The 16,675-nt window shown below is 44.8% G+C and overlaps 1 protein-coding gene across 5 annotated transcripts in view; it reads right to left on the bottom strand.

The window, feature by feature from the left end:
- The window catches only part of PTPRZ1 (protein tyrosine phosphatase receptor type Z1), a 112,924-nt gene extending 111,210 nt beyond the window's left edge, over positions 1-1,714 (bottom strand). For all 5 annotated transcript variants that reach the window (XM_035126984.2, XM_035126983.2, XM_035126982.2 and 2 more), the window contains exon 1: positions 1,422-1,714. In XM_035126984.2, coding sequence (XP_034982875.2) covers positions 1,422-1,485 — 64 coding nt within the window. In that variant the 5' untranslated portion in view covers positions 1,486-1,714. The remainder of the gene's footprint in view (positions 1-1,421) is intronic.
- Positions 1,715-16,675: the final 14,961 nt, after the last annotated feature.

Below are 16,675 nucleotides of genomic sequence, written 5' to 3' on the forward strand. Positions count from 1 at the left end.
GTGCAATCCAACACGGAGCACATTGCACAGGCAGGTCGATGCCTGTTTCCAACGCGTTGTTTGGACTGTAGGCAATTTCTCATTCAGTGACTCTTTTCCTTCCCTCCTTCTCTCTCTCTCTTCCTTATGTCATGTGCAGATGCCAACAGGAGCTGCCTGAGCTAGGCAAAGAACAAATGGCTGAAGCAGCAGCATCTCTTCCCGCCCCGCTCCCCCATGTCCCTGCTTCCTTGTGCACAGCTTATGCCTTGGGGACATCCTTCCTTCCTGCTCTGCAATGCAACCAAGCGAGGCTTTCCCTTGTGGTTTCACAGTTAAGGCAAAAGGAAGGGGGAAAGGAGCCCCCCCCAGCTTCCTCCCAATCGATGTGTCTGCTGGCAATTCCAGAGAGAAACAGGGACACCTCTCCTACACTGTGATAAACAAGGAGCAGGAGGTCAGGAGGGGGCATGGGTGCCAACTCAAATAAAAAATTATTTATTTTTATTTATTGGGGGGCAGCTGCCCATCCCTGCCTCCATTGGTTACGCCCATGGGTAAGCCCTGCCCCACATAATCAAATTGGCATTTGGATGGCAATGCCCATAAATTTTAGGGGCCCTTTGCTCCCTCAAATATTTTATTGGGGGGGGCAAAGATCCCTTAGCCCTTAGAAGTTGGCTTCTACGGGAGAGTGCCAATTTGAGTAAAATATTGGGGGGGGGGTTAAGCCCATGGATATAGCCAGGATTTTTGTTATGCGGGGCAGAACCTCAGCTTGCTATGCATTTTTATTATGGGGGGGGGGCAGCTGCCCCTCCCTGCCCCTATTGGTTACGCCCATGGGTAAGCCCCGTCCCACACAATCGATCCGGCGCACGCACGCCATTCAATGACAATGCCCATCAACTGGAAGGGGGGAGATCCCCCAGTCCCCAGAACTTGGCATCTAGGGGAGGGTGCCAACCTGAATAAAATAAGAGGGCTTAAGCCCCGCCCCACATAATCGATCGCAAGAATCGGAGCATGCACGCCATTCGAATGGCGATGCTAATCAATTTGGGGGAGAGGGGAGCTCAAATATTTTATTGGGGGGGAAGGGTTCTGAAGGGACCTCGGCCCCTCGGAGTTGGCTCAGGCTGGCCCGAGCTTCCCTCATGACAGAGTCAGACCCTGGGGAAACAGCAGGTGCTTCTGATTCTTTCTTCACTCGGGGGGCTCTCCCTCCCTTCCACATACACGCGACGGAATGGCTGCCCTGCACGTCAGGCTGCGCGCACATCCCGAGAAGTCTTCCTCAAGTTTGGGAGCGAGGGGAATGGCAGACCCCCGTTTCGGGAGAGGACCCCCACCCCACCCCCGGGTCCAGGCCCGTGAGGCTCGAGGCGAGGCGACGCCGGGCGAAGTTGCCTCCCTCACGCGCAGCCGCCACAAACACTCACCGAGTCGGCAGAGGCAGAAGAAGAGCGGCAGGGACGCGAGCAGCCAGCGCCGGAGGATTCGCATTTCCACACCGTCTCGGCTGCTTCTTTCCTCCCCTCGAAATGTAAAACAAAATACCGCCCTCTATTCGCTCGGTCTCTCCGGGCTAGTGAGGGCGACCCCGGGTGGGGAAGGAAGCGAGCGAGCGAGAGAATGAAATAATCCCCGCCAAACTAAGACTCTCTCTCCGGAGACGCGCCTCTCTCTCCGCGAGGGACTTCGCAGCCTCCTCGGACCGAATGCGCTCCGAGAGAGCGCTCTTGCGGCCGGTGTCTGCGCGTGCGCGTCTGCGCGTAGCTGTGAGAAGGGAGAGGGAGGAGGGGGGGGGTGCTCATCTTTTTCGCTTGCTCGCGCCCGCGCGCTACGCTGGAAGAAAAGAGAGCTGCGCGCGAGAGACGCGGCAGGCGGAGTTGGCGCGCGAGCGCGGCTTCGAAGGAGCGGGGGGCGGGGAGGAGGGGGGAGGTTTGGCGGGAAGGCGCGGGGCGGGTGGCGAGACGAAAAGCGCCCCGTGTGAAGGGAAAGAGGGCGCCTGAAATCCAGGCAGGCAGCTTGCCCGAGCATCCTTCTTTGGGGCTCTCGCTCCCTGTCGCTGCGGCTGCTTCAAGTCTCTCATTCTCGTCTCCCCTCAAGAAAGCAAGAGACGGAGAGTAGCGCAACCTCAGAGCTTGCGGAAAAGCTCTTGCCACCCGTCCGGAATTTCCCGGGCTCCTCAGCCCTTCTGCTTCTCCTGCTCCATTCAGAATCATACAGTAGTTGTCGCGCGCCCCGAGGCTCCGCGCCCAGTGCGACCGAACTGGTCGTGCTGCCCTAAATCCACCACTGGGAACGGATCCCCGGGATCAGCTACCTAAAGGCTTCCTCACTCTTTCTAATGGTAGAGCCAGCCCCACATTCTGTCCCATGGGGTCACTTCCCCACAGACCTGTGAGAGGTATTCAGTAGGGTTGCCATATTTCAAAAACCAGTATGCCCCAAAAGTTTTTGAGCATTTTTTAGGAAGCCAAAATGATGAGCTTTTTAAAGGAAAACCCCAAAGTTCTTGAAGTTTTTTAAAAGACAAATCCCAAAGTTGTTGAGCTGTTTTTAAAAAAACAAAAGATTTTCGATGGACTTGCCTAAGATCCAGGACAAAGCATCACCTTTGAAATCCCTGTAATGTCCGGACGTATGGCAGCCCTATATTTCAGCCTCTACTATTAGCGATGAGCAAAGGCTGTGGTAGCCCATAGTGCTGGCTTCACTCTGTGAGTGTGGGTCTTCTTACTATCCTTTTTACAGCAATTTGGCACATGGGATTCTGCCCTTAGGGTGCTTCCTGAATATAACAACTGTTAGCAGCCCTCGGACATCAAGATTAGGAGGAGTTTGACATAAACTCTGGCACCACTCGTTTTAAAAATGAACCTACCAAATTAGGTAGGTTTGCACCATTCTCTTGAATCCCAACAAGTGGGGGAAAGCTTCACATTCTGGTTTAGCCATTCTCCATCCAAGAAACGTCTGCCCTCCCCCGTCCCCCCAGAAACAGTACTTCTGTCTTGTCCGGATTCAGCCTCAACTCGTTAGCCGTCATCCATCCTCCAACAGCCTCCAGACACTCACACAGGACATTCACCGCCTTCACTGGTTCGTATTTCAATGGGAGGTAGAGCTGGGTATCATCTTCTAATCAAGAGCGTAAAACAGGCAATGAGAGGGGCTATAATCAACTCTCAGCTCCCAACACAAAGGCGATTCCGTGTGGGGTTCTCCAGCCCCTGCATGGTCTGCCTTGTCTACATTAATCATGGCCAAGACAAAATGGAGCACCAGAAAGCAAGCAGTAAAGTTATTTGGGCAGCAAAGCTTTATTGAAAGTGCACATATGTACTGTATTCAGTTGCTCAGAGACCGGGGGGGGGGTATTGCAACACCTTGGTTTATTTTGGCTTCATGACTCAGATGCTCATCCCGCAGTAACTTATCATGATTTTCTAACTTATTTCTTCTAGGGTTGCCATATTTCAAAAAGTAACAATCCAGACACAGTGGCCAGAAGGGGGAGCGATGCAAGATGTTGCCATGACTGCAGTAGCCCAAGATCTCTGATCAGCGTGATCTCCTTTTGTCATACCCTGAAACATATTAAAGCCTCTCCTATTTGATGAGAAGGGCTGAGAGTCCAGAGAGAGAGGACAAGCTCATTGGGAAACACTGCACTTCAGATGACAATCTGTTCTTATCTATGACTTAATTTTCTATGCAAGTCCATACAAGAGATAAAAGATTGCTTGGTTCAGCTACTGGAACTGTAGGGGAAGCAGTTTAATTCAACTTTGCTATGATTCCCTTGACTATGTCTGTCTTACGGTATCTCCAAATGGTCTAACTCTAACCACTGAATCTCTCCATGGCAAGCGTTCAGTAACCATCTGAATCCCTACTCTTGGTAAGTAAAAATCATCATCGATCCTACCACATCCTGCATCATGCCTTATTTAACTGTACATGGAAAATCTACTTTATGGTCTCTTTTATCTCCATCACACAAATTAACCTGCCCAGCTGTCCAGTGTGGGCCCTCGACAGAAGCCTCTAGGGAAAGGTCAGTTCTATACTGACTTGGCTTTGGCTTGCCTTGCAGTGGGCCCAGAGTTTCTGAACCTCACCTAGTCTGATTCTCATTAACGATGCCCAAGCAAAAAGGATGTCAAAGCTTTGGTATTTCAAATGTCAGCGGTGCCCTGTGCAAGGCCAAAATCCGGCACCCCCTGCCTCTCACCTTCTGTTCTGCTCAATTCACTACATCATAGTTGTGATGCCCTGCAGCAACCCCTAGGCTTGGCACCCAGTGTGGCGGAACCCATCGCACTGTCCTAAATCCACCTCTGGCCAGTCCTGCAGTTATATAAAAATATGTCATCTGCTGTGCAAAATTTCACTGTTCAGAATTCGTGCCACACATAAATCCTGCTCTGTAGCTAATTTGTGCATGCTTCCAGAGTCTACAAATGCAGGGACCTCCCCACCCCCTCAACTCTCCATTTCCCATCCACCATGGAGCTGAGGAGGAGAGGAAGATTACATGAGCACTGACAGAACGTGTGTTGACAGGGTGAGTACAATTTGTGCAGGCTCCTGCTGTTACCCATCTCCCCCCAAGGCTGGCTACAGAACTAAGCGCTGGGAGTGAAAAGGAGAAGGCACCGCATAGGCTGCGTGGCCGATATTCCACATGGCCTCTTCGCATTTTGTCCACATATGCCAAATTATCAGCCAGCTCAGATTGCTTCTGGAATTGCCATTATTACCTCCAAATTCCCCCACCAAAATAGTGATAGGGCATGCAGATTTGTGTGTGTACTATGTGTGTATGAATATTCTGGTGTTCTGTTTGTGTGACCAATTTAATGTCAGTAGGAAAAAAAAAGAAATAATCTAATATTCATTTTGACTCCATAGATAGGATAAAAATGTACAAAATAATGGTGAGGATATAAATTTATGGTCTGAGATTACTTGTCTAATTTTGGGAACAATCCCGTTATCTATTTACACTGAATACTGTAACCTAACTTTCCAGCTGAGAGGGATTTTTTGTTTCATCAACAGTTTGCAAAACATTTCATGTTTTCATTCTTATTTAGCTAAACTGTACATGGGCACATCCTTCCTAAAAACATAACTATTATTGTCCACCGAAGAGATTTTAATAAACATTGGGTAACACAACAACTTAATTGCTTGCCTCCAAAGCTCAGAAGCCCCAGTCATGGTTTTGGGTCAATCCCTAGTCTGAGTCAACTTCAGCGCATGCACAATGAATGCATGAAGGCATGAACACATCTGGGAGGGGGTGTATTTGTGTGCATACACATACCCGTCTAAGCCAATGACAGCTGTGGATACATACGAGGTAGCTGAAAACTGTGACACTCATTCTCTTATTCTCAGGCGGCTGTTTATGAGAAACTTTAAATACAATATTCCTGTCCATCTCTAGACACAGAAGGAAAAATCGGTCAGATTTTCATTTTTCATTTCAGAGAACTCCAAAATTGTCCCCTTTCAGTTCTGTGAGTCTGTTCAGGAAATCTGTTCCAGTCTATGGAAAACCTTTGTTCCCTTGCTGTCTGAGATATGGCAAGCAGACCTAAGAAAGAGAGGACTGTAGTGCTAAGATTCTGAAACAGCTTGCATGAGAAGACGCTCTTGACCTTCTTTCTTACTGCTCGCTTTTCAGGAGAGAGCAAAGAGGATTTCATTCCAATGAGAGTTCCCCTAATCTGGTCTCTTTACTGTTGGTTTTTAACTATTTTATTGTTGGTTCATATTAAAACCTTGAGCAACTCAACTAACCTTCCCCTTTTAAGGAGCATCTGTTTCTCATGGTTTGTTTGTTTTATTAATGAATCTCCTTCTACAGTTGTGTCAAGGTGATTTACAAATGTATATAAAAACAGGTTTAAATAGTTTTAAAAACAGTACAGTACAGAAGATAACTGAATATAGGTTTTAAAAACAATACAAAATGAACATCTAAAGAAGAGGTCTTTTATCCAGCTATAAAATAATAATAATAATAATAATAATAATAATAATAATAATAATAATAATAATAATACTCCACCCATCTGGCTGGGTTGACAGGCCTAAAGAGCCTGTCAAAACAAAAATGTCTTCAACTGTTTCTGGACGGTACTGTTTCACACCACCCCAATCGCCCACCCAATGTTTGTGTTTTCTCTAGAATGAGGTTCAGCAGAGACTGTGGTGTCTCTATGATATATGGTTTAGTCTTTCTAACTACCAACAAGCTGAGGGACGGGGGGGGGGGTGCTACCCATTTGCTGTCTGGCATAGAGCCGCTTCCTTTCTTACCTTAATGACCCATACTTAGAGGGTCATTACCTCGCCAGGAAGCTAGCATGGCTATTCCAGGAACTGAATCCATGCTGGATTTAGGTAGGGGGCCCTGGCAAACAGCCTATCCCACCAAACTCATAACAGTACAGAGAGTGAGTGCCTATCTTATCTCAACAGCAGCCACACTGAAACACCCGCTCCAAGTTACTGAGCAGTGGGCTTTTGATATTTTGGAGAATTGAAGGTAAACACTCCTGCAGAATGCAGTGACCTAGGTGTATAAGGAATAAGGTGGTCTCTCAAATAACCTGGTCCAGTGTTGTAAAGGGTCTTATATGTTAGTACCAAAACCTTGAACTTGGTCTCGTAGCAGAAGGGAAGCCAGTACAAATTCCACAGACAGGATGTTATATGCTGGCGGTAATTTGTCCCCACAAAGCAATCCAGCACCATGTTTTAAAGTATCTGCAGCCTCTGGGCCAACCTCATAGAGCACACTGCAGTATTATTATTATTATTATTATTATTATTATTATTATTATTATTATTATTTTATTATCGAAGCCACCAACATGAGTCTGACCAACTGCGGGAGGCAGTGGAAGACAGGAGTGCCTGGCGTGCTCTGCTCCATGGGGTCACGAAGAGTCGGACACGACTAAACAACAACAACAATTATTATTATTACCCTGCCCCACCCATCTGACTGGGTTGCCCTAGTCACTCTAGGCAGCTTCCAACATATATAGATTCCCTATACAGGGCTGACTTCAGATGTCTTCTAAAGGTTATATATATAATGACTCATCTCCTTGACATCTGATGGGAGGGCGTTCCACAAACAAGATTTGGAAGTTGTGGATGTAAGGTCGAAATGACGAAGTTGTGATCATTGCTTGTGTTTTATAGTTTGCTGTTGTTTTTACTGTGAGCCATCTTGAGCACATTTTGATGTAGAAAGACGGGATAATTTTTCTTATAATCCCCCCCCAAACACACACAATAAACATAATAAATAATAATACAGCTAACTTGTTTCAGCAAAGTCATTAACTAACCCTTCAGAAAACATATTGGTGTTTCTTGAGTGATTATGCAATGACCTGTCACTTTTACTTAGTAATTTGATCACACTTAAGCAATGGAGTGCTGGCCTCTCTAACACTGCAAAGTCAGCATTCATCATAGAATTTTGTCATTTGGTGTCCACGCCAGGCTGCTTCCTTAGCAAAAATAAAATAAAAAATGATGGGGGCTAAATGGTAACTGTATGGGTTTAAAAACCAAAAACTCAAAGCCATCTACTGTTATTACATGAAGTGTAAAGAAGATGTGTACAGCAGCCTGAGGCCTTCAGTCGACTAGTGCTATTCTGGATGCAATGGGGGGGGGGGAGGGAAAATGTGCATACTTTATTGCCAAACTGTTCCCAAATAGCAGAATCACACATTGACATTACTGAAAAGGTTATTGTGTGACGAGGCTGACAGAAATCCCCCCTAATAACTCACAACAGACACAATGTTTTAGGTTTGGGTTTTTGGCATTATTTTGGCCACAACTTTATTTAAATACAATTATAATTTGAGTGTTGGCTTAGGCTTTTGGTTAACCATTCATCCTTCTCTTGGAAGGACCATATTCATCTGCCCCACTTGGGACAGGACTCACAGCATCTGTCCACTTAGGACAGGACTCAGATCATCTGTCCATTTTGGGACAGGACTCACAACCTGTCCACTTGGGACAGTACCAGCTCCGACTTCCCCGAGGGTATAGGGAAGTCAAGTAAACACCCATGGGGAGAGGAGGTAGCTGTGCCCAGACATTCACCCCTCTCAACCAAGAATGTTCCCCAAGGCTCGTACTCTGTAATTGGCCCCCCATCCCCGCCTATGGTGGGGATGTAAGGACTAGAGCGAAAGCCCCAGGATTCCTTTAACGGAATACTTCTATGTGGAGCAACATTAAGAAGGGGGGTAGGCATCTGGATGCCACACCCCTCCTCCAACCAAATCCAATAACCAAAAGCCTAACCGCCAACCTAACAAGTTGTGACGATTTGCTAAGCAGTAGGCAAAAACCAAGTGGCAAAGCCAATCAGCCAAATGGCAAAATTCCTACTGGGCCCCTTCAACAGGCGACCCCATGAAAGGCAAAGGAAGGTCAGGCTAAAACCTGTAAGAGAAAGTGGCGGGTGGGAGGGAGATTCAAACACCAATGCAAGAGTGGCTCAAAAGTGAAAGAAGCTGGGATTAAGTAGGGGCCCTCCTGCCAATCAAATTATGCCCATCTAAATAACCATGCCCCACATTACTCAGCGTCTAGGCCCCAGCCCAAACCTTAAGGGACTTCTTCCCAGCCCTTCCACAACCCGCTCTATATTTGATAACATAAAGCGCTCTACAAAAACCCATTGGGTGTTATCTAACATTTAATGAGTATACTCTAGCCCTGTCTTGCTGACAAGGTATTCAGGTAGAGAATGAGGGGGGTGGGATGGGATGGGGAAGACTGCTTGCACAAGATCAGGGGCGGAGAACCCTTGACCCTGCAGATGTTACTGGGCTCAATGTAAGATGGTTTGATTTCAAATTTTTAGGAACAAGCTATCTGTTGTGGGTAGAAAGACTTAAGGCAACATCTAATCCCCACCCCCAACTCGATAGCACCCTTTGATTTCAATTATATTTTTATCATACCGTATACCCATGCAATCTGTCAGGATATATATAGTCATACCTCGGTTTAAGTACGCGTCGGTTTGAGTATTTTCAGTTTAAGTACTCTGTGGACCTGTCTGGAACGGATTAATCCACTTTCCATTACTTTCAATGGGGAAGTTCGCTTCAGGTTAAGTACGCTTCAGGTTAAGTACAGACTTCTGGAATCAATTGTGTTTGTAAACCAAGGTACCACTGTGTGTGTGTGTGTGTGTGTGTGTGTGTGTGTGTGCGCACACACACGCTGGTGTGCATACACACACACACACACACACACACACACACACACACACACATATATATATATATATATATATATATATATATATATATATATATATATCAGGGCTGCCTGTGTGGGTGTTGTATGTTAGCGGTTACGTAGTGCTAAAATGAAACTGGCAACATTGCCCAGATACCATTTGTTATGTGGGAGGAGGAACTGAGACATGCTTTACGAGAAGCAATTCACAGGATCCAGAGAGGCATAGAAAAGTCAAAAGTGAAGCTAGTTTAGCTACCAGCAACTAAGCTACATTTGTTCGTTGCATCTTCATTTTTCCAATCTCATTTCTTGAGAACTCCTTGCATCTCTTTTGCTACTTGTGCCATTCTAAATGCAAGTTTGGCCACTTCTATTACTGTACTTGAAAACTATTGCACAGCTTGCACAGTAAGGTGGATGGTGTGTTGTTGCAACAGCCAGATTGTATTCTCTTTTATCTCTACCATGTAGCAAATATGTCAACACACCCTAGGTATGCTTTGCTGATTGCTGTACTTAGGTATCATATCTGTTTTCTATTTTTTCTAGCTTCATTATGTTTTGTTAACATTAGAAGGATAACTGCATACATCGTCTTATGCAACTGCATCTTAGGGTTTTTTCCCTGCCCTGCCCTGAGGCAGCTACCTTTCCCTAAATTAGCAACCCTATTCTGTGCAGGGAATTAAATCTCAATGAGTTCAAAGGAACATATTCCCAAATAGGAATGAGGCCAACATTTAATTCAGTTCACATTTGAAGGGAAACATACCTAATGGCTTCTCAGTCCTTTCTCAGGTGGGCGGCAGTTGTAGCCCCTCACCCTTGGCCACCATCCCCAGAAGCCAGAACACATGCATTTGCTGGCCATTATGGGAATTCCCCCTGCCAGTACAATCACAGGGTAGGACTTCCCTCCAGAAAGATAGCTTCAAATGGGCAAATCAGAGGCACCGTTGGCAGTGCCTTGCTGGCTGGTTGAGCATTGGCTGCTGCCATGTCCAGTCTGGCAGCAACACATACCTAATTTGCAGTTCCTGTAACAACATACAGACCCAAACACAGCCATCCTTGTGGTGGCCCAGCCAGATGGGTGGGGTCTTAATAATAATAATAATAATTCTTCAAAACTTGCACTTCTCCGAATTTGGCAGTGCAGTTCTTCAGCCATGTCATGTGTTGTTGTTTGTTGTTGTTTAGTCATTTAGTCATGTCCAACTCTTCGTGACCCCATGGACCAGAGCATGCCAGGCACTCCTGTCTTCCACTGCCTCCCGCAGTTTGGTCAGACTCATGTTGGTGGCTTCAAAAACACTGTCCAACCATCTCATCCTCTGTTGTCCCTTTCTCCTTGTGCCCTCCATCTTTCCCAACATCAGGGTCTTTTCCAGGGAGTCTTCTCTTCTCATGAGGTGCCCAAAGTATTGGAGCCTCAGCTTCAGGATCTGTTCTTCGAGGGAGCACTCAGAATGGATAGGTTTGATCTTCTTGCAGTTCATGGGACTCTCAATTCAAAAACACCATAATTCAAAAACATCAATTCTTTGGCGATCAGCCTTCTTTATGGTCCATCTCTCACTTCCATACATCACTACTGGGAAAACCATAGCTTTAACTATACGGACCTCTGTCGGCAAGGTGGTGTCTCTGCTTTTTAAGATGCTGTCTAGGTTTGTCATCACTTTCCTCCCAAGAAGCAAGCGTCTTTTAATTTCATGACTGCTGTCACCATCTGCAGTGATCGTGGTGAAGGGGCTTGAATAACCCGGAGAAGATATGAGCTATGTTGTGCAGGGCCACCCAAGACGGACAGGTCATAGTGGAGAGTTTTGACTAAAAGTGATCCACCTGGAGAAGGAACTGCCAAGCTACTCCAGTATCGCTGCCAAGAAAACTCCATGGACAAAAACAACAGGCGTGCCATGTGTACAGAAATGCAAATATTACTCCCCCCCCCCCAAAAAAAAATCACATACAAAAAAAATAACATATATTAGGGGGAATTGTTTTGTAAAATGATGTATCTCAGACAAAGTTGCATACAAAAAAAATGCGCATGTTATAAGAAATTTGCTGATGAACTTCCATGAGAACTTCTTTAATTGCAAACTGATGTGGAAATGTGGAGATCTGAACTTACTGGAAAAGTGAGAAACTGAGAAAAACCGAAACTGACAGATACATTCACCCCTGCTCTCAAACATGCATAAGCTTGAACTGCAATATTTCAACACACACTTACCTGGCAGTGAGACCTCTGAATAAGCATGCATGGTTGCATTGCTGCAATTCCGAACACACAATTGGGCAGAAGCCCCACTGACACCACTGTGGCTCCTCCAGACAACCTGCCTACTGAGTATTCATCCTGATGTGCTTGCACAAAGCCTACACGCAGGTTATTCAACTTCACATCAATTTATTGTTATCCCATACTTCCTAGTGCATTTCCCCACCACTTTCTTTACTGCAAAAAGTTTTTTTAAGTGGGTTTGTTGCACAAACAGGCCAGAACACTTTACTCCACTGAAATTCCACAAATGTAAATTTGCCAGTATGTGATGATTTCCAAAAAAATAATGGCACTCTAGGGGAACATTTCTGAGTAAACATATTAAGGATTATGCTATAACCATTATTAGGAGGATTTCTCGACACCCTAGGGACAAGTTTTAATCTGTTAAGCCTTCTTGTTTGAAAACAGGTTCCACAAAAATACTGGAGCTTTATTTTTATGAACACAGTCTAACCAAATGTATTACTCGATAGGAATTCAATGGGAAATTAATGATTCCTTTAATTGGGAAATCGATGCTGAAATTGCTCTGATTTGAATGGCTCAAATAAAATATTTTTGTTTGAGCTCTGAGAATTGGGCAGGTTCCAATGATCTTTATGAAAATTAATATGCCCTTGCATTTTCTGTATTTCCAAAGCTGGGTGTCCTTTTACTTAGGAAAGGGAAGGAGTCAGGGAAGGATAGTGTATTGCCACTAATAGGATAGTAGATCCCCACTACTGTGTGGGCTTGGAATCCAGGGAAGCCCAGAAACATGGCTGACGGCTCACCCATTATTTAGTATTCTGGACATTGTGCACTACATGGCAGGGGGTGTTGCTGTTGTTGTTGTTGTTGCCCACCTGGGAGGGACAGTGAGCTGTCAAGTTACTGCAGCTTGTGCATGGTTTTTGTATTGGTGGCAGATTGAGCAGTCCTTCCTTACCTTCTAACAGATTGTAGAGGGAATATGGGGAAGGGGTTCATATAGTTAGCAGGAAGAATAAGCCAACGCCAGCAGCTACACTGCTCATTCTCTGGCTTGCTAACTTCCTTGTCAGAAGAAGTGTGCATGCACATGGAAGCTCATACCAATGACAAACTTAGTTGGTCTCTAAGGTGCTGCCGGAAGGAATTTTATTATTATTATTATTATTTTGTTCCTTGTCAGAGTTAGAGAATCCAAGCCCAACAGCAGAAAGAAGAGGGAACAAAGGTTTTGGCGAGCTTGAACCTCAGCATCTCTCATATTAGAGATTAAATGCGTTTTTAGGTGCATGGTAATGTGGATATTCATTTACCATGTGGCCGAAATTCAGTTTTTCACTACACAGCAAAGGTACTGCACAAATGCTTTTTTTAATCTGGGTGGAGGCTTGGCATTATCGAGCCTTGTGTTTTCAGATAAAAAATTGATCGTCTTAACAGGGCATGACTGTAGTGTTATCTAGAACACTGGTTAGCAAAAGGAGCCATTAACTGGCTAGACCTCACTCTAGTCTATTTTGCAAAGATATCCATTCCAGCCAAAAGCTGTGACTCAGTGTCTCTTGGAAAGAACAGTTGGGCTATGTGCAATGAATACTAAAGACACTTTCTAGTTATAAGCAACTGCTGCTTAGAAAAAATGGGAACTTTCTAAGGAATGGGAAGGACAAAGTAAGGGGAATGAAAAAAAACTAACTGTTCATCATGAACCTTATCCTTCCTCTTTGTTTGCAGATGTGATTAACTTTCCATTTGTGTGTTTATCTGCCATACTGCTTAGCTTATCATACATCTATTATCAAGGTTTAAAATTTGCCTTATTATTTGTAATAACTCCTGCTTACAATTACTGGTCCTACTTCGCAGTACAAATTAATCTTTCATGAGTTCATGAAAGAGGCAAAAGGACAAAACAAAGACTATGTATCCAAACATTCAACATTACATAAGCAATAAACATGTACTGAAAATATTACAGGAGAAAGGGAACAAGGTTTCTCCTTCAATACCTTTCCCTAGGGAACCCAACTCTATTGCACGGCTTGAGATGTTTAATAAATATTTCAAGGAAACATTAGGAGGAGTGCAAAGCATCTATTGCATCAAACAAAAGTATATTTTATTTTGACTTTGCCAAAGCTGACATTCATTCCTGCCTCAGTGGGTGACTTTGCTTCTGTTCCTTGTCCTAATAGTAAACTGCGGATTTGTAAATCACAGTCCAGCCCTTGCTGTCAGAAACTGGGAGTCGATAGATGCTTGTAACATATGATTCTCCTAGCACTTAACACATAATCTTAGTATTTTTAAATGTCACGGTGCTTCTATGTACCTCTTTCCATGATCCTGGGATAACAACCAGGGTTATCTAACGACAATCTCTTGTTTCTGCACTACCACCAATCTGGGCATGAAAAATGGGTACAAAAGGAGTGATTTGTTTCCATGATCAAGCTGACAGAGACTAAAAAAGATATGGAAGTGCCTAGCAAAATCAAAGGCCCTTGGTTAATTTCCTTTCAATGTGATTATAAAAGCTATAAGTGATCAACTGCACACACTCATAGACAGGCATGTTCCCAGTTGTCAGCTATCTTTGATCTACAGCCTTTACTCAATATTCTCCCAAACAGATGCAGAAATTCTTATTTGACTTCATCCTTTTAAAACAAGTCTGGATAGTTAGCTTTGTCTGAAGTTGATATTACCCTAATTGCCAAATCACTCTGCAAGCTTTGCTTAATTTGCCACATTCTAGTTATTTTCTGCTGCTTTCCCCTTCTTCTTCACCTTTGCTGCTCCCCCCCTCCTTCCTTTCTTTTCAGGTTCTCTGACCATTCTTTCCCTGCTTCCATTCAGACCATCCTTCCTGCATTCATTTCTGCTTTTCCTCGCCATGCCTGCTTCTTCTTCGGGTCCAGTACTTCTTATTAGAGGCCTCTCTTTTTTGTTGTTCTTGAGATTTGTATAATCACTCTTCCCTTTGTATCATGGGGCATCTCCATTGATCTCACCAACCTTCTCCATATTTAAAAGGTAATGTTTTTCCCAAGGCCATATTGCTGTAGTAGGGGAGAAGCTCAGTGACCCCTTCATAATCAAGGCATCATGGTTGTGCCATGAGGCTACAAGCAGGACATTAAAGCAGGACATAAAAACAATTAGAGCATTTTAATTGGTGAACAAGTTACAATTTGGTGCTGTCGTTATTAGTAATTTCAGAGTTAAATACCGTACTGCCTCTAATTTTTATGTTTTGGAGATAAGACTCCACCCTTTAGGTTGTTGTGCATACTTTTAATTTCCTCTGCAGTTGTGGATTAGCTTGTTCATCAATAAGCAGCTGTTTGTTTCAGGCTAGGCTTGCCATACGTCAGGAAAATTCCTGACATGTCCTGGTTTTCAGCTGTAAAAATGGCGCCAGTGAGGAATTTTGCCGAATTGGCAAAATGTCAGGGAAAACGCGCATGTACAGCAAGTTGAGCTACAATTATTTCAGCATGATTCAAGCACATGTAGCAAAGCACTGCACCACAGTCTTGACATATAAATAAATGATTTGTGGTGCAATACAGATAATGTTAAGTGTGTCTGCAAAGAGCCAACGAAAACAGTGGTGGAAAAAAAATCAGGCTCCATTGATTTTATTGGGATTTGGGCACATCCTTCTGTATATTGTACTGACATAGCTCAAGATTTGGACAATGTTTCAAAGGAAGCAAATGATTTCTCATTGACTACTGTTTCAGCACAAAGTGAAGCGCTTGCATACCTAATTCAGGGTTAAGCCTTGAGAAGGATTGCTCTGTGTAGACATTCATCTGGGTCCGTCCTAATGTGCAATCCCTTGCCATGTCTGTTTATTTATTATTGCATATCTTTATACTCTACCTTTCAGGATATAAATCCTACCAAGGTAGCTTACAAGTAATGCTCAATTATGTGCTTTAAAAGTGTAGTCTAAAAATGGCCATATCAGGATCCTTCCCACATGGTGGTTGGTGCTAGATCACTTGGTGGTGCTGGGTGGGGAGGAAGTAGTTCAACAGGCCCTGAGGTGGTCTTCATCTGCCTGCCTGCTTCTCCTGGAATCCTTGATGGTAGAGCACTCTGCTTTTTGCAAGAGGCATGGAAGGTGCTGGCAGTCCTAAATCTCAGTCCCAGTGAAGAAACATCAAACTTGGATAAAGACAAAGGTGGAGGCAGATCAACTCAATGGAGAATCCTTGCACTGTACCTGTGCCTAGATGTGCAATGAGGAGATATAGTAGAAGTGTGGGCATATTCTGAGCTCCCTCATCAGCCAACGGAACCTCAAGCCACGTGCTGTTACTGCCTCCTCACCTCGTTCTGTTGTATTTCAGGTTGGGCTCTGCAACCTTTGGAGTTCCAAAAATGTTATATAGTTTTTCCTCAGTCCAGTGGGTGATTCTTTGGAAGTATACAAGCTTCAGTGCATGTATTCTGAACTGCATGTAGGCAGGGGCGGGGCTGGGGCATGTCCTGGGGGCAGGGCGCCCAGCGCAGACGGGGGAGCAGCCACGATGCCACCCTGCCAGGATCACGCTGCCAAGGTCGGTGTGCTCCCCCCACACTCCTCTTCCTCCGCTAGTGCACGTAGGCCCTTCCCTATTAATTTGATCTTTGTAGACCTGCCCCTTCCACTGAATCAGTGTACAACCTTGCCAGACGAGGACCTCAGTATGTATATTAGAGCATGCATGGCGCTCTGAATCAGGATCTTGGCTTTCATGAAAAACTGCGGTCAGCAGGTTTCATTTCCTACCAAGAAAACACATGGACATTGACTTTCTGCAAGAGCCATAGGATTTCTGAATGGGAAACAGTGGCACAAAGAGGACAAAGGGCGCCAATTCGGGAGGCGGGTGTGAAAGCCAGAATTCCTTCCATGCCTGCTAAAGTGTATATTACAAAACTGGCACCTCCTTGGCAAATCACCCATTCAGGAACTGACATTGGCAGAGCTGCAGGGATAATCCATGTGTGAGGGGGCTCTGTTAATTAACAATGTCTCTAGTATATGTGGCCCTAATATAGTTTTGTATAACAGCAGATCTCACCCCCCCCCCCCCGGTGCTATCCAGAATTTCTTTT

Source organism: Zootoca vivipara, chromosome 10, assembly GCF_963506605.1.
Source record: "Zootoca vivipara chromosome 10, rZooViv1.1, whole genome shotgun sequence".
In the NCBI taxonomy this organism is placed as follows: Eukaryota; Metazoa; Chordata; class Lepidosauria; order Squamata; family Lacertidae; genus Zootoca; species Zootoca vivipara.